The 24332-nt window shown below is 36.8% G+C and overlaps 1 protein-coding gene across 10 annotated transcripts in view; it reads right to left on the bottom strand.

The window, feature by feature from the left end:
- CNTN1 (contactin 1) overlaps positions 1 to 24332 on the bottom strand; it is a 249919-nt gene that overhangs the window by 92263 nt on the left and 133324 nt on the right. For 8 of the 10 annotated variants that reach the window (XM_080570117.1, XM_080570109.1, XM_080570116.1 and 5 more), the window contains one exon: positions 4611 to 4752. In XM_080570117.1, coding sequence (XP_080426243.1) covers positions 4611 to 4677 — 67 coding nt within the window. In that variant the 5' untranslated portion in view covers positions 4678 to 4752. Of the gene's footprint in view, positions 1 to 4610; positions 4753 to 6197; positions 6296 to 8596; positions 8615 to 24332 lie in introns of those variants that run through there. The other 2 variants (XM_080570115.1, XM_080570118.1) reach the window with 2 other exon arrangements.

Below are 24332 nucleotides of genomic sequence, written 5' to 3'. Positions count from 1 at the left end.
CGTACTTAAAAATTCAACATGTTGCCTAATCACAGCCCCATTTATACATCAACATAACTGTCTTGTATTGAGAAGCCCTATGTCTTACCAGTTTGCTTGGGGTCCTGGTGACCTTGGAAAATAAAGCATTAAGTTCCCTAAATAACAGAAGTGCTTTTGACATTTTTACCCTTGGACTATCAACTCATTTTACACAAACTAAAATATTTCCTAGAATAGAAATCTTCCTTTTGAGGCCTGATCTGACCCAAAATCAGATACTGCCTGGCTTGGCACTATGAAGTCTCAAGTCAGAAAGTTTGATTAGAAAGAAAATATTAGAGGAACAGCGTAATGTTTTTTGCTGTTGATTCCTCCTATAGACAAATGTAATTGAGTACTAACTAAGCACAACAAAATGTAAGCCCTCTGCAGTTTTTAATTAGCCTTTTGGAGAAAAAAAATAAAATAAAGCACGCCTGTTTCTGAATCAGACTCCTAATTCTTTTGGCCCAATTTATTATCCCAAGTGAAGATACAGTTTGGTTCATTGATTTATATGGGATATGACAGATGAAAGCAAAGTCTAAAATCCAGACTTGTCAATAGGATATGAACATAAAAAGAAATCAAAGGCCTCTGAGGAGTATGTTGGAGAGAGCCCACATGTCAGAGGAAAGAGAAGAAGAGTCAAATATTAGCAGTAATAGGCATGAAATAACTTTTTTGGCAGTGGACTGACAATCATCTCGATGTTCCCTGAGGAGTGATTTGCTGCTTTCCTTTGCCTTACACTGCTCAAATGTACTTAGAAAAGCAACCCTTACTATAACTGTCTATCAGTAAGTCAAAGACCAAATTGCTTACGGCTTTTTCATCAACTTATATCTGCAAGACTACATTTCAAGCATTAATTTACCTGAAAAATAAATATTGCTCCTGTCTCATAGCAGAAGATGATCTCTGTCTAAACTTCTGATGCACTGATTCATATAATGTTTGCTTCGCTTCATTCAAGTAACTGCACATTCCACTCTGATGGGAAATGGCTTGTCATTGAAACAATTTTTAACTTCTGCCTTTGATTACCATAAAACAGAAGTCAGGGGTCTTGTTCCAGGGAAAACTCCAAAATTCTAAAAAAAAACATGTATTTTGGTTTTGGAACAACAACAACAGCAACAACATGTAAATTTCCTGTAGTAGGAAAAAGATTTGTTTGAAAATAGGTCACAATCCTTGGCTTACAGAGTGCCAAAATAACTGCGACCCTTGCAGGCCAAATTCTGAAAATCTCAAGTCAGACTGGCATTCAGGTTTTCAGCTTCCTACCTCCATGCTTCCAAGATACTTCCAGTACTTATGCCTGGAAGCTTCCATGGTTTTATCCAAAGCATGAATTCTCAATACTTTCAACCTTTTTGGCAGCTGTCTTTGTACTTGAGACAGACTGTATAGTGAGACATCTCAAAGGACATTGACTCTGAAAAGTATGGATTTCCTGACCCTAGAGCAGTTCATACAGTAGGTCTGTTTAGGAGCCGTGGGTTGCAAAATCCTTGTCTGGTGACTCTGGTCATGGATCAGTTTGCCCAAAGGCAACTCACATAGAATCACCTTAGAACTGTGCATCCAGGACTACAGGAGACAACTTGAGCCAAAAATACTTCAAATGAAAGCCCATGTTTTCTTAAAAACTGTTGAAGCAATCTTTTGAACATTCTGCTTTCAACATCTTTTTCCTGCTAACTCGTCTATTCGCCATGATCCTTGATCTATCTTGTCACTGAAATGAGAAGTTATGATCTTTACTCATAAACTGCCCTCGATTTTCATATTCTCCATTACTATTGACATTGCATTCCCCTCAATGGCATCACGTGTAGAATAATACCTCCTAAATCTTGACCTGATCACCCTAATGGTGCTCTTTCTTTCTCTACAGTAGCTATTTTTCCCTTTGTAACCATCCTGTGAACATTCTCAAGCAGCCCCTTTTATTTCATCTTGATTACGGTAGCTATGCATTTTCTGGTTTCCATGACATTTCATTGCCAAGAAATACATTGAAAAAGAAAATTTGCTAAGACTAACTACCAGCAGCTCTAGCACTCATATGAAATGAGAAACCCTCTAGCAAGATTCAAGTGCTAGGGCAGAGCAAAGACTGCAGATTCATATTTATGTAATCTAAAAGGGCGCTAAAATTCCCAGACGACAGGAGCAGACTCTCTCTTAACTCAAATGGGTATTTAATTATTTATGCAAAGTAGAGCTGGTCCAACAGCAGAGTGTGTGTGTGCTACTCAGCCTTTTAATAATGCACTAGAGATAACAAACTCCCTGCGATTGTATAAGACTATGAATCCTCCACATTGGAGCATGGTGCTGTAGTCCTTAATGGTGGCAGTAAGTCTTATCTTTGGCTTTTGATGAAAAATGTATGCAAGTCCTGGATTTATTCCTTAACAAAAGATAAGTTAGGAATTTTCTTTGAACTTGAAAAGCCTTCTACAACCAGCGCTATTAGAACCTCTCCATATTCAAAACTCTTCACACCAATGCCTTCTATTTTTCTCACATGAACCTACCATAACCAATTACAGTCAAATGAAAGATAAAATGCATATTGCCATATCAGTTCACACTAAAACTACATTCAACATCATCAGACTCATCTTTGTTCTTTCTATGTCACTTGCTAGTGACACTCATAGCACACCATCTTCCAATGTCATTATAAGGCATCTGGCATGAGGTACATTCTGATGCCAAGCCCCAAAGGTTGGATGGGGCTTTGAGCAACCTGGTCTAGTGGGAGGTGGCCCTGCCACGGCAAGGGAGGTTGGAACTAGATGATCTTTAAGGTCCTTTCCAATCCAACCCAAACTATTCTATGATTCTGTGATCTCTTGCTTCTGGGCACAACCGCAATGTACATAATACACAAGTAATAGCATTCATCATTAGTTGATTATTCATAGCTGACCATCAAGAGATCAACTGGACATTTTTTGTCAGTGGTTGACTCATACACCTTTTTTTATCGGTCAATGTCCAGCACTTCTTTGGCTAGTTTTGTTAAAATGAAATCATGCGTCATGTTACTACTGGTGGTAGCTGACAGCCTTTTTTCAGGAAAAGCCCAGTATTAAATTAAAGTTGTGAATTTTAGTTTATTTTGGTGCCATCAATAACCCTCTTATCTTAATAAAGACAAAACTCTTAAAACACCTAATAAATATGTTGTAAAGGATAAAAATCAAGACCTTTAAAATCTTGTTATTAGGTGTCAGTATATCCTCCAGCAAACTCAGATTTGGAGTAAAGAATCAAGTTTAAACCCTTCATAGAATAAAATAGTGTTCTCACTAAGTGAATAAGCACTCCTGTGATCTACAGAGTAACTTCCTAAAGGTAGTGTGCTTACGTCAAATATTAATCATATTTTTGGACTCAATAATACAAACAATATGGTCTCATGATAGTGTTGAGTTGATACCTGAAATGGTAGGCCAGATTAAACAAGATCATGAACTGCTTATTTCAGTTACAGACTCATTACGTAATTATGTAAGAGCCATCACCCACAAAAACAAAACAAAAAAAAAACATATCAGTATGCTTTATGACATGCAGTAAAACTAGTTTTATGAATAACTTTCCCCACAAAGTAGGGAATGATCTACAGCCTACCTTGATATGCATTAGAAAACAACTGCATCATTAGTACACAATATTTGCACTTCTCAAACCTCAGTCATCATTTTGTGTATGCACAATTTAATTATTTTGCTTTTTACATGCTCAGATCTCAATCCATGCAGTCTGTACAAAAGTAAAACATTCTCTTTCTTGAGGAGAGCTCTATTTATGTTGACAATCCAATTCATGATGGCAACTAAAACCCAGCATCATTTAAATTGACAAGGATGTCTGAAACAGGCTTTACAAATTTCAAAGTTGTTTGGAAGGATTGGAACAGAAACTAGATTTCAATCCTGAATTTTAACTTTCCAAAAAGCTCCTTCTATCTTTTAGAACTGAACCAAAATTTGAGTTGCAAACACCTCTGTAATTTCAGATATTAGAGATATACCTCCTGCAATTTTTAATGTTTATGGCAGCATCTGTATTTATGAAAAGTTTTACTGTTTGTAATTTCAGATTAAAGTCAGTACATGCAGCATTGCCTCACGGTGTTATGAAAATTACCACTATGCTGTGCTGATAGGAAATACAGATTTTGTGAATTTTAGATAATGTCTACATTATAGATTTTTCTGTTTATTGTGTCTTCTTGTGGGCGTATTTCCATTCTTCCAATTGTGTTGATTATCTGTGCACAACTAGATGGTTGATACATTTTTTATAATCTTGGATGACTATAGAGAAAAAAATAATTCTGTATGCCAAATTAGAATAGACAAAAAAATTTAAAGTTCAGTTTTTGCAAGCTTTTAATTATGTCTTCCATTGTAGTAAGTATGCTTCCTTACAGCTTTCTTATTCACATTTAGTATTTCATTGTATCTGCACAAATGAACTGGAGCTATACAAATAGCATAATTGACCTTGGAATGAACAGAGCTTAAAACAGTTAAATGAATTAACATGTAAGGGCATCTTACCGTGAAGATGACCGCTCTCACAGAAGATGAAACAGAATGTAATAAGATGACCGATGAAGAACCACATGGTTATCTTCTATTCAGAGATTATCTCAAAAGGAATTCTGCCTTGCAACACCAGTATTCAGAGAACTAAAACCACCTGATGAGAGAGAAATAAAAAGGAGTAAATAATTCTGAAACACGGTTTTATCTCATATCACATTTAGCTTGCCATAATATCTGTCTAAACAGAATACTAAAGGATAGAGTCTTTTGGATAAATGCACTATCAAATTTTCTGGATTAAAATAATGATCTCTTCTATTCAGACAGCATGCTCTTTAAGGATATTCAGGTTTCCTGGTGATAGTAAGTAATATAGCAATTGTCAATAGTGAACATCCTTTATTAGATCAATCTTCCTAAATCAGAAGTATGCCTTGCATTGGATCTAGATCATTTCTGTGACAACACTTCACAGTATTAGATGTGTTAAAGTATTATGTAGTTTGCAACAACATAAGGAACATGCAGATTCTGTCCTCCCCAATCTCAGTAAGTACTACACTATAATTAATGATTGCGAAGTCTGCAAGAAAAAAAATACAGTGAAACCAAAGTATATGAATCTTTTTAAGGATTCATTTATGTTGTCTAGTATATCATTCCTTTAAAACTTTTAGCATACAATTCATGATCCTATGGAAAGGCAGTATTAGTTTTTATGCATTTCCTTTTCATTGCTGAACATAATGATTATTGCAATGTCATATTTAAAGCCTTATTTTCTTCCAATGAGAGAAATTCTTCCTGTATATATACTAAATTGAAACTAAAGAAACATGCAACTTCTTTTGAATATTTTGAGATTTTAGATACCATTTTCCGAAATACTTAACATTTTTTACTTCTCTCAAGCAATATTTTGCTAGCTTCTTCCTTCTGTCTGGTGGTTGTTATCTATTTCTTTAGGGCAATGTGTCAGCTTTTTTGAAGTGTGTAATTTTCCTTTTTCTTTAATGGATTTCTTGCCATGCATATATAAAAACACATATATGACCCTTTTACATCCATCATATCTTGTTCATACTCCTCCTGTCTTCTCTCGATTGGTTCTATTGTAGCACTGTTTAAGTTATGGCCTTCACACAAAGCAAGGCTTCCATCCCTGACAGAATATTGTCATATGTTGGGCATGTGAAAATATTACCTGCTCTGCTCAGTTTATAAATTTTGTTACTATTTCATTACATAAATATGCTAATGTGTAGTTAAATACCCTTCAGTACAGTGTATCCTAGCACATGTTTACATGTTAACATGGCTTTGTCACTTTTTGTGGGATGCAGTCTTGATGCTACTGTTTTCCAGTTGCCCATTGTCATGGTATTGATGACTCTGACCATGGCTTCTACCTTTTACCTGGACTCTTGTTCTCTTGTAAAGTTGAAAACTTTTTAACAAGCATGTCTAAACTGTATTAATAGTTGTGAAAATCATGGCTGTTACATGAAAACATTATTCAGCAAAACAAGTAAAAGACCTGTACAGTGATCCCAAGAGGTAGGATTGATTTAGAAATATTCCCTGGAAAAAGACTCTTACATTGGCAACAAATGCATATGCATCCTGTAGGTGGATCCAAGTGGCAGAATTTAACCAATGTTGCTCTCTTGCTCCTGTAGGCACTGAACTTTCTTTAGACTCCAGCATTATACTTTGCTCTGCTAAACAAAGGATATTCACAGCTATTTTAGGCATCCATCTTAAAATGGGAGAGGTATGAACTGCTGTGTCTGTATGACTCCTCAAGAAGACAGAGGTAGGTTATATCTACAAACAATTTTGTATACATGTCCAGTATCCAGATCCTGACTATGAAGGTTCTCATGGTATGACACTGCCTCTCCTGGAACATTTATTTCAGTGACATGAACTAAATTGCACGGTCCCTCTGAAATAATGCACATAATTAAACAGCAATGAAACAGTAACTCTGGTGGGAACAGTAATAATTACACAGTAACTCAGGGTGATAATAGCTGTGTTCAAATGTATTGACAGATGAAACTGCTAAGAGTAAACCTGTGCGCTCTCTCTGACGTTACAAGCACCACTGCAAACAGAAGATGCCTCATCCCTCTCTTTTGCAAAATTCACGTTCTTTCTGGAAAGATACTCTCATCCCTAGCTCTCTGAAAATGCCTTTCTGTTGGCTCAGAAAATGTAGTCTGAACACTGCTTCAAATTCCAGTAAATAAAAATTGTGTCAGTGAATGCTATAAATACCTCATTTTATTCAGATACTAAAATATCCCCCCTGCCAGGATTCAAATCCTTTCCTTGCTCTCACTTATTTCAGTTGGGTGAGTTCTGCGTATACAGCACATCTCTGCTGATTTAGCTCAGCTTGTGGAAGAGAAGTCAGACTGCTTCACACTGCTCTGGTGAATTCCAGCAGAACTGCCTGCTATTAGATGAGACAGTGCACGGGTTATCCTCTGTATGCCTGAAGCAGCGTGACTGTACGTGATGCTACTACCCAGCTGCCCAAGTGTGAACCCAGGAGGATTTGAGGGAGCAGCAGTCCCAGCGGAGGCAGCACTGTGAGCTGCAATGCTCATGTGGTGTCATCTATTGCCTTTTTTGCTTTATAGCTCTCATCTTTTCTTTCCTTGCAAAGAGAGAAGGCCGTTGTTGGCTAAGTAAAAATCATTCCCTAACAAAAGAAGTCATTAGTATGACTCACTTTTCTGCCCTGTAAAAGAAGAGAATGATTGCTTGCCTGGTTCTACACCATTTAGCCTGCACAGTATACTATCCTCTTTTTCTAACAACAAAGCATCACAATTTCAGCAAATGAGTAAGAGATTTTAAAAATATATAATAAAATGAGCAAGCACTTAACTGCAAATGTGTACACTTTAATTACTATCTAATGCTGATTAGCACATTCATATCCCTTCTTCAGTTCAGTTTCCCAAAACATGACTACAGGGCCTTTGCCTTGTTAGATTCAAGAAAACTCCTGGAGAGCTGTCTGGAGTGCAGTCCTCCCAGAGGAAGTGAGGAAAAACTGGGACATTGGCTGCCGAATAGAAAGCACATTCAGTTTTGAGCATGGGGACCTCCCAGAACTGCTCCGGAGACTTGCAGTGTTTCATGATGCTTCATTATGATCTGGGTGCTCCCAGGACAAAAGGAACGACCTGCCTCTTTATACTACCAAATCACAATGATTCTTTAATCTCTCAAAAAACAAACAAACAAAAAAAAAAACACTTCGGAAAATGTCTACATTTTCTTATTCTGTGTAGCTTTCTTCAGGTCTTCACTACTTACTTTTGCCTTCATTAAGAAGCAAAACCACTTGCTTTACAGCTATGAAATAGATGGTTTTACATCATTTCCCTTCTTAATATAAACCTGTAGATGACATCACTTTGCAAGAATATAAAGCACTCATAATCTAATCAGAAAAGCAAAGGTAAAAGAGCAGGTAAACCAGTCAGATGAATAAAGGTCAGAAGATCTAAAGCAGTGCCAGTAAACTACAGAAACTACTAGATTTGAAATTAAGACAGTGGGGATATATGGAGGAACAGAGGTCTACAGTGAAAATGGGAGCAAGAGTGGGGATGTTAAAGGGATGAAGAGTAAGCAAAGAAACTGAACTCAGCATCACAGAGGGAAGGGACCTTGGGTGGGACACATAACTGAAGTGTGGGAGGATAGAAGTAATAAATTAACCTGAAGGGGCAGTCAGAAAGAAAGATAGAGAGGAAAAGCAATGGAGAAGGAAATGAAGGTAGATGAAGATACATGAGGATGAGGAGTCTGCACTATCCACAGCAAGAGACCAAAAGACTGAAGGAAAAGATATGATGGGGGAGATTATTTAATCTGTTGTATATCAGCTAGACTAGCACAAAGTGAAAAGGGAGGAGCTGGGAGAAGCAGAGAATCAGCTTGCAGTTGTATATTAGAAAATTAATGATAGATACCTCAAGACTGGAAGAGTGTGGAAGAAGAAAGGTCGTCAAGTTGTGTGTGTCATTAAATCTCAGCTTTTACCACAATGAGATCTTCCTTTCCTGAGGCTTTCAGCATGGGAGCTGCATCAGCCCCTGACATCTGCTCAGGGCTCCCCCTTAGGAATCCCTAGTATAGAACTGATGGAGAGGGGGCAAAGGAAAGTATTTAGGAGCTCTGGCTTGGTACACACAGCTAAGAGAGGTAAATCAAGATTCTTGTTGCAGTTCTCATTTCCTGCTATATCATTATAATTACACACATTCAAGTTTTAGAATTGGTAGAGATTCCGTCCAGATTAGACTATAAATAGATACAAAAATCTAGAGGAAATCTCGGGTTCTCCACCCTTTTTCAAAACATGAATATACATAATTGCAATAATTTTCTAGTAAATTAACACAGTGGAAACTTATAATCAAAGCTTTTTAGGAGCAACACAATACTTCAACCTAATCAGTGTTTTGTATTTTTTTTATTATTATTATTTCAGGCTCTTTTTGTGATTTTAGTAAGCATCTAACTGCTTGTTATCCCGATTTTCTGAGAAGAGGTTGCATTTTTTTGCTATGATAAGTAGTTCCTCAAAAATCTTATTACTTGCTTAGTATTTAGAATTACCAACAAACTTTTGAAGTTAAATAAAATAACGATGCACATCACATATTATTTATTGTATCATCCATTGTCATCTACTATTTTGGTCTTTGCAATTTAATTTTGTAATGAATTTTAGGTTAGACTGTGACATTAGAAGGTGAATTACACCTTATTCAAAAATCTGTCTTCTCAACCACTATCCCCAAACCCTTGATCTAATTCTGAAACCAATACTTTAACCACTAGTGTTTCCTGCTCTTCTCTATTACCAGAAAAATCATGACAGCCAAGCTCCTTCCCACTACACAGATTTATCTCATTACAGTGCTCTGGGATTACCGTAAGTAAACTTCCAAGTCAGCCCTGCTCTTATAGCACTGCTGTGTCTACAAAAGATTTTAGATGACAGCTGTCTATCTCTTAGAGTCAATAAGTGGCTTTAATTCCTTTCAGAAAGGCTTGTATAGAAATGCTTTATTTCCTTTTGATCACCTTTGATTCCTATAATTATACTCTTCATTTTTGCCAGATTTGTTCACATGTAAATGCAATTTCAAATTTCTGCCTTTCAAAACCCACGCTGCTGCCCCCAGTAGTTGACCATTGGTCCAAACAGTGAGTCACCAACAGAAGTGTGCTTCTAGTATTTTCTATACCACTCTTTTTAAAGAGTATAGCTACTTTCTTCATTTCACATGAACAAAAGCCAGCTAAGAAACCCTTCAACTTGATGGCCCATAAATAAGATGATCTTCTATCTTTTACATATTGTTAAGTAAATAAATAAATAAATGCTTCTGTTCATTAATATACTTAGGCTAAATTAATAAGCACAAATAACCAAGCAAAAAGATTCTCTAGACGTTATGAGCTGTGCCTATTGCACTTGAAAGCCATAGCACCTTATCAACACATCAAGAAAACATAAAGCCTATAAGAAGAAACAAAAATATGTTATTGCAGAAGACTGATGTAAGATACAGAAGATACCACGTACTTGAATTGCAACCTCATTGTTACAAGCAGTTTTTCATTGTAATTTTATAATGCACTATTTTTTAACATAGGAAAACATGCTGGTAGTTAATCACACTGTGGATTTAACCCTCCTGCTTCTTTTGTATTTACACATCTAAGAATCCAGACTTCAAGACTCAATAATTTCTTCAGCTGGTTGCTCAGTAGGTACTCTTGCTTTTTGATTAAGCAATTAAGGAGCCTTATGGGACTTTGCTTGCCTGCTACCTCATCCCTTCCATTTTCATTTTTTTTCACTCTTTCTTTGGAGTTTCTGTTAGTTTGTCCTCTCAAACAGCTCATGCAACTAATAAGATGTCTTATTTTTCTTATTTGCATTCACAATTCATTATAAATAAGGATTCTTTTCCCTACAAGGGTTTTACAGTGGTCACACGCCTATCTCATGTTGCAGTTAATCAATGACTGCAACGAAGGGTCATTTAGTACTGACTGCTATACATACTTTTTTAGAAAGGTTAGGCATATCCTAATTTGTAACAAGATCAACAACTCAGCTTTACTATTAATTATTAATATGGCTTAGTTACTTTTCATGAGTCATTGCGCTGCAAAAAGGTTTTGTTTTGAGATACCTTCAGATAATGTAGTGTGGCTCAGCTGTTCTGAAACACTGTCCTTAATCAACATGTCAGTAGCAAAGGGTCAGGCAGCCAGTCCTCCAAGTCCCTATTCACAGGTTCTGCTCTATCAGCAACTGGCTGTTCTTTCTTCTAAGGTAATAAGTAAGAAAAAGATCACTTACTGCTGCCGTTCTTCACAGACATTGCTCATGCTTTTCTGAAAGTATGCTGCAAGGGCTATGTTGCTTATAGGTTGCCTGGTAGAAATTTTCAGCTAACAAAAATCAATAAACCCCTGCCAAACACAGAGTATCATGGAGAACAGCACACTGCTCTGTTCCTATACTAGCTTCCATTTGTGTCTTAAAGCCAATTAGTTTACCCTTGAATCCAAGATAATTGAACACACCCACTGCTCTAAAACTAGCATGAAAGAAGTCACCATGAATACAAATAAATATCAATTACTAAAAGTATGCACTCTTTCATATGATAAAGAGAACATTTTGGTTACTTCATCTGACAACTTTCAAGGGGCAAAATATACTAACTTCTCTAATAAAATTAAGACGATAATTGTTGTTATCCTTGCAGTTTCAATTTTAAGTTTAAAAAAGAAAAGAATGGGTACGCTGATTGCTTTGAGTACTCAGAATATCATCTTGAAATTAAATCTCAAATACATTAGATCCATATCTAAGAAAAAATTCATCTGATGTTTCAGAAAATGAAATGACATTATGAAAACCTTCATATCTCTCTTGCTATTTTCTATCCGATTTTCACATTTTCTTGAGTTTAGTAATACCTTGTAATTCATCACTAAATGAAGATATGGGAATGAATCATGTGTATTCAATAAGTTCATGGCAGATGTATTTATATTTATAAAAATTTAACAGTTTATTCACGTAATCGGTAACTCAGGACACCCTATAACATATTTCCTATTCTACAGCCAAAGACAAGCTCAGTGGGAGATTTCATCTTCAAACTGCATGTTTCCTAGCAACTCTCTTTAAATCAGAGTAGCTTCTTTTTTTTTTTTTTAATTTACATCAATCACTTGCAACTGTTGAGAATGCTTAAAAACATCTCTTTCATCCTGTGAATAAACAATTCAAATCAGACTAGCAGCTGCAAAGAGGAGAAAAAAGGAAAATCAATTCAATGTTTACAAGAACTTGCTACTGCATTTTGGAATAATGTGTTATTTGTGCATTTTGGCTTAAGATTACACATTTCAGAATAGCTATTGGTGAGATCCATGGTCATTTTTTACACATTTGAGCTGCCATACACCATTTTGAATGTTTTCTAAGTTTTAAAGGCTGCTTTTCAAGAATGCTTACTCATGAGGTAGACTCTGAACATTTCAGAAGATAAGTGACTATTATCATACTTTTCATTACCTACAACAGAAGCATTGTTTCCATAGTTTTCAGATGAACACAGTTTTTGGGAAAGCTTATTTTATCATCTGCTAATTATCAGTTGATAATTTTCATGTATATATTCTTTATCAACCACAACATAGCCCCAGAGGCGCACAGAATAAACAGAACTCTCTCTTAATGCTTCATCAGCTGGGGACATGCATTGACATGTACTGCACAGCAAGCTCACTACCCTGGGTTTCAGGAGAGCAGGCTTTGGCCTCTTCAGGAATCTGCCTGATAGAGTACCGTGAGATAAAACTTTGGAAGGAAGAGCTATCCAAGAAAACTGGTGAATATTCAAGGATCGCCTCTTCCAAACTCAGGAGCAATGCACCCCAGCAAAGAGGAAGTCAGGCAAAAATGCCAGGAGGCGTGCATGGATGAATGAGGAGCTCCTGGCCAAACTCAAACACAAAAAGGAGGCCTACAGAGGGTGGAAGCAAGGACAGGTAACCTGGGAGAAATACAGAGAAATTGTCCAAGCAGCCAGGGATCAGATTAGATCACCTAACATCCTAATAGAATTAAATCTGGCCGGAGACATCAAGGGCAACAAGAAAAACTTCTATAGATATGCTGGCGATTAAAGGAAGACTAGAGAAATTGTGGACCCTATCTGGAAGGAGATGGGAGACCTGGTTACCTGGGATATAGAAAAGGCTGAGGTACTCAACAACTTTTTTCCCCAGTCTTCACTGTCAAGAGTTCTAGCTGCATCACCCAGGTCGCAAAAGGCAAAGGCAGGGGACTGGGAGAATGAAGAACCACCCTAGGAGATCAGGTTTGAGACCTTCTAAGGAGCCTGAAGGTGAACAAGTTCATGAGACCTGTTGAGATGCATTCATGGGTCCTGAGGGAACAGGCGGATGAAGTTGCTAAGCCATTGTCCATCATATTTGAGAAGTCATGGCAGTCTGGTGAAGTTCCCACTGACTGGAAGAGGGGAAACACAACCCCCATTTTTAAAAACGGATAAAAGGAAGACCTGGGGAACAACAGGCCAGTCAGTCTCACCTCTGTGCCTTGCAAAAGATCAGGGAACAGATCCTCCTGGAAACTATGCTAAGGCACATGGAAAATAAAGAGGTGATTGGTGACAGCCAACATGGCTTCACTAAAGGAAGATCATGCCTGACAAATCTGGTAGGCTTCTATGATGGCGTTACAACATTGGTGGATAAGGAAAAAACAACTGATATCATCTACCTGGACTCATTAAAGCATTTGACACTGTCCTGCATGACATCCTTGTCTCTAAATTGAAGACATGGATTTGACAGATGGACCACTCGGTGGGTAAGAAATTGGCTGGATGGTTACACTGAAAAAGTTGTGGTCAGCGGCTCAGTGTCCAAGTGGAGACCAGTAATGACTGGTGTTCCTCAGGGGTCGGTATTGGGACCAGCACTGTTGAACATCTTTGTTGACAACATGGACAGTGGGATCAAGTGTACCCTCAGCAAGTTTACTGATGCCACCAAGCTGTGTGGTGCAGTCAACATGCTGGAGGGAAGGGATGCAATTGAGAGGGACTTTGAGAAGCAGACCTGTGTGAACCTCAGGAAGTTCAACAAGGTCAAGTGCAAGGTCCTGCACCTGGGTTGGGGCAATCCCAAGTACAGATACACTCTCGGTGGAGAATGATTGAGAGCAGCCCCGAGGAGAAAGACCCGGGGGTGTTGGTTGACAAGAAGCACAACACAATCCAGCAATGTGTACTTGCAGCCCAGAAAGCCAACCGTATCCTGGGCTGCATCTAAAGAAGAGTGGCCAGCAGGTTGAGGGAGGTGGTTCTCCCCCTGTACTCTGGTCTTGTGAGACCCCACCTCGAGCACTGTAAACAGGCCTGGGGCCCCAAGCACAAGAAGGACATGGACCTATTGGAGCAAGCCCAGAGGAGGGCCATGAGGACGATGAGAGGGCTGGAGCACCTCTCCTGTGAAGACAAGCTGAGAGGTTGGGGTTGTTCAGCCTGGAGAAGAGAAGGCTCTGGGGAGCCCTTATAACAGGATTACAGTACCTAAAGGGGCCTACAAGAAGGCTGTAGAGAGACTTTTTAAAAGGGCATGCAGTGACAAGACAAGGGGGAATGGCTTTAAACTGAAAGAGCTTAGATTTAGATTAGATATAAGGAAGAAATTCTTCCAAGTTGCCCAGAGAAGTTGTGGATGCCCCATCTCTGGACATGCTCAAGGCTGGGATGAATGGGATTTTGAGCAACCTGATCTAGTGGAAGGTGTCCCTGCCCATGTCAGAGCTGTTGGGGCTAGATGATCTTTAAGGTCCCTTCCAACCCAAACCATTCTATGGTTCTATGATTAGAACAGCCTTTGTATGAATCCCACAGTCAAAACCACTATATCTGAGAAACACCATAAATCAGATGTTCACATGGTAATAAGAAAGAATACTGATGTCATTACTGCACTTAGTTAAAATCTTTTTCCAAGCTCTTTGAATATTTAAAGTCTTTTTCAGAAAAAAACAAAACAAACAAAAAAAAAAAGCACCTTGAATCACCTTGAGGTGAAATGGGGAGGAATTAATGTGGGAAAATAAATGCATAATGGGATAAAAGTGTATGGCTGTATGTAAAGAGTGGGCTGGTGATTATGCTTGTTTGGCCATGCCCTTCCCTGATTAGCAAAGTGTGTTCTGTTTTCTTAATAAATTCCATCTCTAACTATTTTCCTGGGTGAGGGGCTTTCTATTCTGTGTGTGTGTGTGTACCAGCCTGAAGTAGGACCATGAGCCTGAGGGGCCCCACTCAAATTTACATATACAAATCATTCTGCTTTGCCTTTTTTTTTTCCTTAAATACAAAGGAAAAAAAAAGTTAAATAAACAAAACAAACAAACAAACAACAAAAAAAAAAACAACGGAATTGAGAGCTAAAGGTCTGATCTACTAAAGTGTCTGAAATATATTTAAGAGACTTAAGTGTAAGATGAACACAGAGCAAAATCACAGGAGACACTTATCTGTTCACAGGAGTGAAGTCTAGAAAACTGTATTTCAAAGATCTTGTTCCAATTTTCACATTATTGTGGCAAAAAAATACATTTTGATATGTAGATAAATACAGATTAGGCAAGTCAGACAGAAGAAAGACATTTCTTTATAGTTATCAAAGTCACATTAGTAAGTAATTCTAATTCCAATAGGCTAATTTCAAATAATTACATATATTTTAGGTGATAATTAGTCTGTTGAATGTAACATACAAGTGTATTCTTTCACAGATGCTATTTTAGTATGGCAATATGCCAAGAACTCAAAATAACCATCTCATTTAGAAGGAGTTGATTGCAAAGTAATGCCATAATGTCTTGCAGCAACTCTAGCTTCTTCCAAGCAACAAAAGGGAATCACTACAGACTCCATTAAACATCTACCTACAGTTCCTGCACACCTATTGTTCTAGCCTGAAAATGCCAAGTCAGCAGTATTGCTATCTGATATCTTAGGGGATGTGTTGGTACATCTACAAATCAAGAATATCCACACATTAACTTCTTTAAAGAAAATCATTTGCAAGTGCTTTAATTTATGAACTTTTACACACACATTCTTCTGTGCTTGTCTTCCTTCCACCCTGACCTCTTTCCTCCCCAATGTGTTCACGTTTTTTTAAATACTTCAGATATTCAGTTGAACTACTTTAACAGGTGAAGCATGTAAGGTACCTTTCACATTACCTTAATTTTTTTGGAAAAAAAAAAATAAAATTATCTCCCTGATGTACAGATGAAATTAGAAGAGAAGAACAGACAAAATGTTACACACAATAATCAATATCAGAAATTGAAATAGCATCATTACTTTCATTACCTTCTCTGTGCTTCTGTACTGATGGAGACACAATGACAACATACTCCAGTATGCATTATTAGTCATCTTAAAAGGCAATGTGAAAGATGCTACTATTTATAACTACCAAAAACTGCTGTGTATCACATTCCGTGGTCTGCTAATGCATCTGTCAAATGAATCATTATGGCAACACATATTAGGTCATTTGGTATTTCTATTTCTCAAACTATTACAATAAAATATATATATATTTAAACATACATGTTTATTATAATATGATTTATGTCCTGAAATCTTCATAAAAAAAATCTAATTCTCATGACAGTACCAACAATATGGAAAAAAAAAAAAAACTTTTAATGTGGGCAATACATTTTAGCTGTTTACCTGCAAAATCTGATATACATCATCAAACTCACCATGCATTTTGCAACACAGTTTTATATATCACATTTTTCTTTTTTAACACAGAGTAGCTCTAGGTCACATAGGCTATTTTTGATAGCTTCTGTGCTGATGGTATAACTGAAAACTACTTTTCTAAGATATTAAAATTTGACAATAAGTCAGCATGGCTTGCTTTCTTTATCAAGAGATGATATCTTACATTACTGTTTCAGAGTCAGTGGTCTTTTTTAATGCTGCAATCTGGCTTGTCTTTTATAGCAATCACAGAAATGCATTGACAATTTTGAAGAGCTAAAATTTCATTAGTTGTGAGCTGTCACAGGATCTAACACTTAAATTTTGCAGATCATTCTTTGGACTCTTAAGCAGAAACAAGATACTGAGGAGAGACAGGAGCATATAGTCCCTTGTCACTCAGTAAAGCATATGGGGACTGAAGGATTTAAGCACAGGGGTACAAAGGAAATAATATGATGGCTTAAGACTCCAGAACCAGGAAATCAGGAATAATTTCTGGGTGATCATTTTGACTTGTACATTTCAAAGTTGTTCCTTTCAAAAATTAACTCCAGTTTTCTACTTTCTTAGAGTAGAAACAGAATTAACATTGGATTTAAGGACATGAAAAATAGTGAAAGCTAAATGTCTGAGATGGTTAGGTATTCTGTGGGGATAAATTTTCATGGTAAGATTAAATTCAGAAGAAATGCAGAAACATCAATTCCAGGATTCATCAGCTCCCCTAATAAAGCACATAGCAAAGACCACTTTAATACTCACCTTGACAATGAAGCATCCTTCCTGCTTTTTGCTATACTTAAGTGCATATATGCTTGGTGCTAGCAGAGTACTCAGTAGTTTATAAAATGAACTCTATGGCCATTTATTGTGGATGGAAAAGAGCAAATGACAGCCCAAGCATCAGCAATGTAGTAATAAATAATGTACCTGAATTTACCTCTTTGTTGCACATTATAATTGAATAAACTCTAAATTTCTCCCATTTGACATGGGTAAAAACCACTTTGCCTGTAACTACTGTAGCATGGCCAAGAATTGATTTATTGGTATAGACAAAAAGAAAAACTCTCTTCATCTATGCTACCATATTTGTCACTCAAGATTACAGACAAAGAGATTATATAGGGTTACACTTCAAGTAAATTATATGAAGAATATACCTTGTACTTGCCTTCACATCTTATCAGAAGAGAAATTTCTATTCAGAAGACTGAACAGAAAAATCAAAGTAAGCAGATTTTCTATCCTTGTTTACCATTGATCTTCCTCTGTCTTGATGTGTGTTTTGTGGTATATAGTTTGAAGAACCCAGTAACAAATGTACAAGTTTACTACTGACAAAATAATATATGGCTATAACATATAATGGGTCAGACGTTTTTCCTAAGTGTTTATATTTTTTACTACCATTATTTTATGCTTCAGTGCACATCTAAATATTATTTGTTCTTACAGATCATTAGTGTTTTTACTAAAAATGGCCGCACTTAGCGATTTGTGTTTTTCCTGCAAAGAGTATGTCTATGATAAAAACCAAATGCATTTCAATTATGTGTAAAAAGAAATAGTCAAATGATAGTCTAAGTGACCAATATCAACAATTCTGAGTCTCCCTTATGTTCTGAAATAAAATGTGACTCATCGCATGTCTCATAAATTTGATTTAAACTACTTAACTAAAGCAAAAGGTAAAAACATAGCAATCCACAGTTAATACTAAATTAGCTAAAAGCAAAGCACTATATTTGCAAACCAAAGCTACATACACAAGTTAGTATCATAATTAGACTTAATATACCAAATCCGCTAAGTCTTCACATTGGCATCACATTATCAAGTAAAAAAATCTTTTAAATTCCAAGAAGGGTTATGTGGAAGTGATTTATCAGAACCAATTTAATGAATTCAACTCAAATCAACAGAACTTTTATCTTGAAGATGGTTCTAAAGGGTTATTTAGTGCTTAAACCATAAACTTGTTATGGTTTTTGCAGATTTCGATTCATTTTTCATTTTCTGTGTGGTATATAACCGTTCCCCCTTCCTAAATCCCAGCAGACATATGATAGATCTGAAAAGAACACACAAGTAGAAGAAGTCTGACAGCTCTTGTTAGCATCCTACAGCAGGCATTTTAAAAGCTTCCTTCAGTTCAAGGAGACACTTTAAAGAGTATCTTTTTGAGACCATATTTTAGGGTCACTTTAACGTCAGAAACTTCCCTTCTGACATCTTTTCTTTCAGAACTTTATTGATGTTCATTCTGCCAGGTCCCAAATCAAAGCTTAGGTGTCTTGAGTATTTCCCACCTAATAAAACATAGGGAAGGAAACAGAAGAGGAAATTGCATTTCACAGGAGGTTTTGACCAGTCCAGCTTGATAATATTTGTTATGTGGAAATAAATGCAAAATCACTCCTGTTATATTAGCAGATTAAAAAACAAAACAAAACAAAAAAAACAACACCTGGTTTAAGAAAATTAATAAGAACAAAGTGCTCACAGTGTTCTACAATGCTTAAAAAACTATAGCATTCAGTGCAGTAAGGAATAAATTATTAAGGCCATAAAACCGACTGGGTGCATTGTGGACAACAGCAACTCTGAAAAGCATCTAGGGAACACAGCGGAAAAGCAATTTAAGTTGGATTTCCAGGACAATGTTGTGACTAAAAGGACTGTGTATCTCTTAGGTATTAAGTGACTAAGAAGTGCAGTTATTATGTGATTTTGTTCCTTAGATAGAACTAGTGTGACTCAGACCACTGTAAATAATTTTAATGCTGGATATTTATTAAAAGAGACTGAAAAAAAGAGTGTGGAGAGATATAAAATATACATATATATACAAGCGTAGTGGAGAAAATGCCTTATGGCAAGCATTTTCCTTGTTCAGCCTGGTTGGCATACCAAAATGACGACTCAGGAATGTCCTGACTACAGCACATAAGTATGGACTGAAAATACTGGTTACAAAAAAAGTTCTTTATTCTATTATAGGAAAGCATAATAAAAACAGAAAGGTGAATGTTGAGTGACCTAAACTGGATGCATGGAAAAATTTTAGCAAAGAATACAGTGACATCCCCAGTTCTTGAGGTCTTCAAATAGATACTAAATTCTCTCTTGCAAGGTCCATTTTAGCAAAGCATAAAGTACTGGGCTAAGCACTGAGGCAGCTGGGTGGAATTTACTGGCCTACCTCTGAGCCCTCACAATGTTTTAAGAACTGGAGCTACAGTAAGGAGCCAGGAGATGATGTTCTGGCACAGTGCTTCCCTAGAGCGGGATGCTATGTTTTCAGACTGGCAAGCCTTGTTCCAGAAGCCAGGATCTCCAGACTTTTTCAAAGGACTGTTGACTTCAGTATTTGTCTCTTTAGCCTGTAAAAGTCAGGTTTTGAGATCTTTAACTACTCCATTTTATAGCATCATCTTTCAGTACATTCAGGAAATGCCATCACTAGACCACAGATTAAATTGCTAGCCTCCAGTGAGGTTCAAAGTAAATCATTTTTAGTAAGAGCATTTTTAATTGCTCCTAAGAAGCAAAAAACCCTCCAACCTGCTTTGTGTTTGAATACTAAAAACGATTGTGGAAACTGCAAACAAGGCTGTGACCAAGAGATAAAAATACAGAAAGAACTGACTGTAAAAAAACCTTTTTGATATAGCTGTATCAGCAAAAAAAGGTCTTGAGATGATAATATGTTATGAACTATCTTTAAAAAAAGTTCAATTCACACAGTAATAAACGAACTGCATGAAAAAAGATCTTTATATCTGGCAGCTATTCAGCATTCAGTCAGGAACAATATTAAAAATAGGTCTCAAGGTCTTATGGCTAGATGTCACTGCTTCTCTCTTAACAAACAAACTTTATAGTAAATTTTAAGTTTATGCAATAGATCATATGTCAAACAGCTTATTTTGAAAAATTTTCATTTTGATAATTCAAACATAAGAAGTAAAGATTTTCAAGATTGTCTTATAGTTCTGTAAAAAAAAAAATTCAAGCATTTAGATAAATGTGTTCTGTATTCCCACAGACACTAATTTATTATCAAAATACATTTTTCCCTAAATTTCATTTATTATCAAAATTCCATAGCTTATTTAGCAGAATGACAAATGTAGACCACCCAAAACTCCAATCTTTTCCTATGTGCATGTAGAATGCACGTAACTGTGTTCGCAGTATGCTGGGTGATGATGTGGATTCTGCTACAAAATGTGTAAGGTTCAAGGAGAAAAAGTGGAAAAAAAGGTGAGAAAATTGAGAAAGGTGAAAATTTAAAGAAAAAGATAATGTTATAGGGAGATTTTTGTGTAGCCAGTAGGTAGACTAGAATGTATAGTCGTGTTTTGTAAACATTAGCTGAGCAGCAGAGTCACACAGAGAAATACATACTTCAGCTGAAGAGACAGAGTTGAAATTGCAGGGTTAAAGGGACAAATTTTGTTCTAAGCTGTGTGTTTGCAACTCCCACTACGGTCAAAAGAAATTATGCATATAACTGACAGTATAATTTGGCATTAACTAATTAATTTGACATTAACTGCAAGTATTCATTTTTGATGGTCCACACAGTTGCATTTGGTTAACAGTTCTCACTACAAGTTATGAAGTCAGAAATTATCAGATGGACTACAATGAACGTTTGAAATTTTATTTTGGGTGTTCCCTCCTTTCCTTTTTTCTAAGTATTTTACCCACTCCCACCAATGCAATTAGCACTTAAAATGCTTTAAACCCCATTGCTCTAGATGAAATGTTGCTCACCCTCCAAACTTCTATGCTTCCACTGATTCCACAAACACAAATCACTTCTCATGTCTCTTTTTACATTTTTGGCCATTTTTGTCTACATTTTAGTACATTCAGATGTATGTATGCACAATCACTCCATTTCTTGTCCAAGTTTATCTAGCACCAAGAATCAGTAGCATCCAGAACCAGCATTGTTATGCCTTTACTTGATAAACAAAAGATTTGTCTTACAGTACTTCATCATTGCTTGCAAGTATTAGCTGAATCCTTGTAAGTTAAATCCTGTATGGTATAGAACCTTTACCATGAAGCATGTTTTCTTATACTTTCATTATTCTCATGCTTTTTGTTTGAAGCCACTCAGATATTTCAAAATCTTCCTGAAAGACATCTGCAGAGTTTTCCTCAGTCTTATTTAGTATTCCCTAGTTTATTATCATTGAACACCAGGCAGGCCATTTTTTACACATAGTGCTAGGATACTGATAATCTCCTACACTCCCCATGTCTTTTCTAAAGTCATTCATTGCAAGGAGAAGATAAACTAACCCACAGAAATGACTGACCTGTACAGACATCTGCCCTCAGGTGGGGAAGGGATGAAAAACCCAGAAACTGCTACTTTGAATCTCTCTCCATTCTGCTCTGCATTGTAGCTATTCAGTATTACGGAAGAAAACATTCATCCCTTAAATGTTTTTAAAAATCTTGTGGAATGATTTGAGTTCTGTGAAATGCAGTTAATGAACTGTGCACAATGATTTTCTGTTAGATCTTGGCCTTCCCTATTATTTAATTGGCAATTAGTTCAACATACCACATTGCATGAACTGCTGATGTTACCAGGTAACCAGGACAGAAAATGCTTCTTCTCAAAGGAGTAAAAGCAAGGGAAAAGGGTATATGAAATTCCATCACTGGAAGGAGTGTTTGAAAACCCATCACTACCAGCACTTGGCAAAGACTAAAGAAGGCTAACAGATTGCAAAAACACTGTCTCAACAGGGGATATCCTGCCAAAGGTCAGAGTGATGCTGCATAGAAAGACCATAATGAAGAAAAAAAAAAAAAAAAAGCTTAAAAAATGACCACAGCATTTTTCAGATTTTTCTTGGCTGTAGTCAACTTATAAACCTTACAGCTTTTATTTTTACTATTTTTGCTTCCTTTTAATGAGGACTGAAATGCAATGCAATCATTTATATTTGCAGTGTTTCTAACTGCAATATAGTAAGCAGAGGGTAAGAAAAGAAAGGACCAGTATGTTGGCCGTTTCTTCTTTTTCTGCATCAATAAGACCACTATGGCTTCAGACCATAACCTGAATTCTCAGCCAAGTCAGCCTAAGTGAATCTCAGATTCCAAAAGTGTCTAGAGAAGCTGCCTGATTTACCACTGTGTTACTATACCTTCTGCATAAGATTTTATAACTTTAAAATGGAAGTAACACAGAACATAGTCTTAATCCAGTGCTAGCTGGTACAATTTTAGTATTTGTTGGTTGTTTTAGTTTGTTCGTGTTTTTTTGTTTGTTCGTTTGTGTTTTTAATCATTTTTCAAGGGGGTGCTGTGGTATTGGAAATGTTATTTCAGGAGTTAAAACAGAGAGCTTATTTTAAACACTGTATGGAATCCGGCTCTTTTCTTCCAGGTAGAGAATTAAAGGGAACAATCTGTCCTAATGTCTTGAAGCAGATAAAGAGTAACTTATGTATGTAACTATTGTGCATCCCTGCAGTGATGCAGCTGCTGCTTTTGTGATACTAATGGATTCCTCTGCTGGCAGAAGAAGAATATCCAGTCTTTTTTCAACAGGTGGCAGGCAAAAATAAATTGCAAATCCTTGAGCTGGCCTGACAGAGAGCTGATTAGCATTTCAGCTGATCAGCAACACTTGAGAAGAAAGAAGAAACATGACAGAACATGACCAAAAAGAAACAACATTGGACAAAAAAAAAAAAAAAAAGTGAATTTGATGTTGAAAATAAGAGAATCCTCAAAATAAGATTAGGATAGCCTTCTAATAGTTGTTCCATTTTCCTTTCTTTATTTTTGCATTTGATGGGAGTAAATGCAAAGACTAGAGCTCTGTGGACTTGGTTTATGGATTTTTGCTGGTATCTTAACAAAACACACTTTGCCCCTGGCAAGTTATTCCAGTTCATTATTTAAGTGAGCTGGGTTTTATCGGCATGCTCATCTTAGTCAGCAGGAGCTATTGGCATGAACCTGGGAGGCAGCAAGAGTTGAAAAGGGGAGTGGGCAAAGGGAAAGCTTAGTTTTCCCTCCAATTATAAAATCTTCCACAACTTGCCTGGAAGAGGGAAGAGTGCTGGCCTCAGGGACAAGAAAAAAGGGATAAACACGGTGATTTAGCTTAATAATATGCTGCCTACTATATCAAACCGGATTAGATGCAGCTCATTTCCTGTAAAGGTTTCCCAAGCCTTGCTTTACACTGTCTTGTGCCAAATGAGAAAGTTGGTTCTTGCTATTCCATAAACGTGGTTTCACTAAAAGGAAACAGTTTTAGAGCGAAGCTTACAACAGCACAGTTCTGAAGGTGAACCACAGCACGTGGCATCTCCCGCTCTGGAGCTTGTTCATAAACTGCCCCCCTAGTACCTCAACTGTGTGAATAACGACAGGCAGATGACAAAGGTCTCTCCCACAGATGCAACTCTACCATGTGTAACAGCTTACAGCAAACAAATGTACTGACTGTACAATGAGTGGCAGCCCTAATGCAATACTTACATGTTTTTTCCTTCAGAGTTTGCAGAAAACACAGCAGTACATATGGTGTTGTTGGTTCTGGAATTTATAGCATAAGGCATTTGATAGGAATTGGTCTATATGTAAAAATGCAGTGGGGAGAAATATAATTGAAAATCACCAATTTTCTGTCAACTGCTTATCTTCTTGTTGTAATGCATACAAAATCTGAGCCCTTTGGGAATCAGAATGCCTGACGCCACTTGAGACTAGCATATGCAAGAGGCAGATAATGGACAACTCCGACAGCATGTTCATCGTCTTCTTTGGATCCCATTCT

This window comes from Anser brachyrhynchus (genome assembly GCF_964034855.1).
Source record: "Anser brachyrhynchus genome assembly, chromosome: 1".
Lineage (NCBI taxonomy): Eukaryota > Metazoa > Chordata > Aves > Anseriformes > Anatidae > Anser > Anser brachyrhynchus.
Note: the sequence above shows the minus strand (reverse complement) of the source record. Positions and strands in the feature narration are given on the sequence as shown.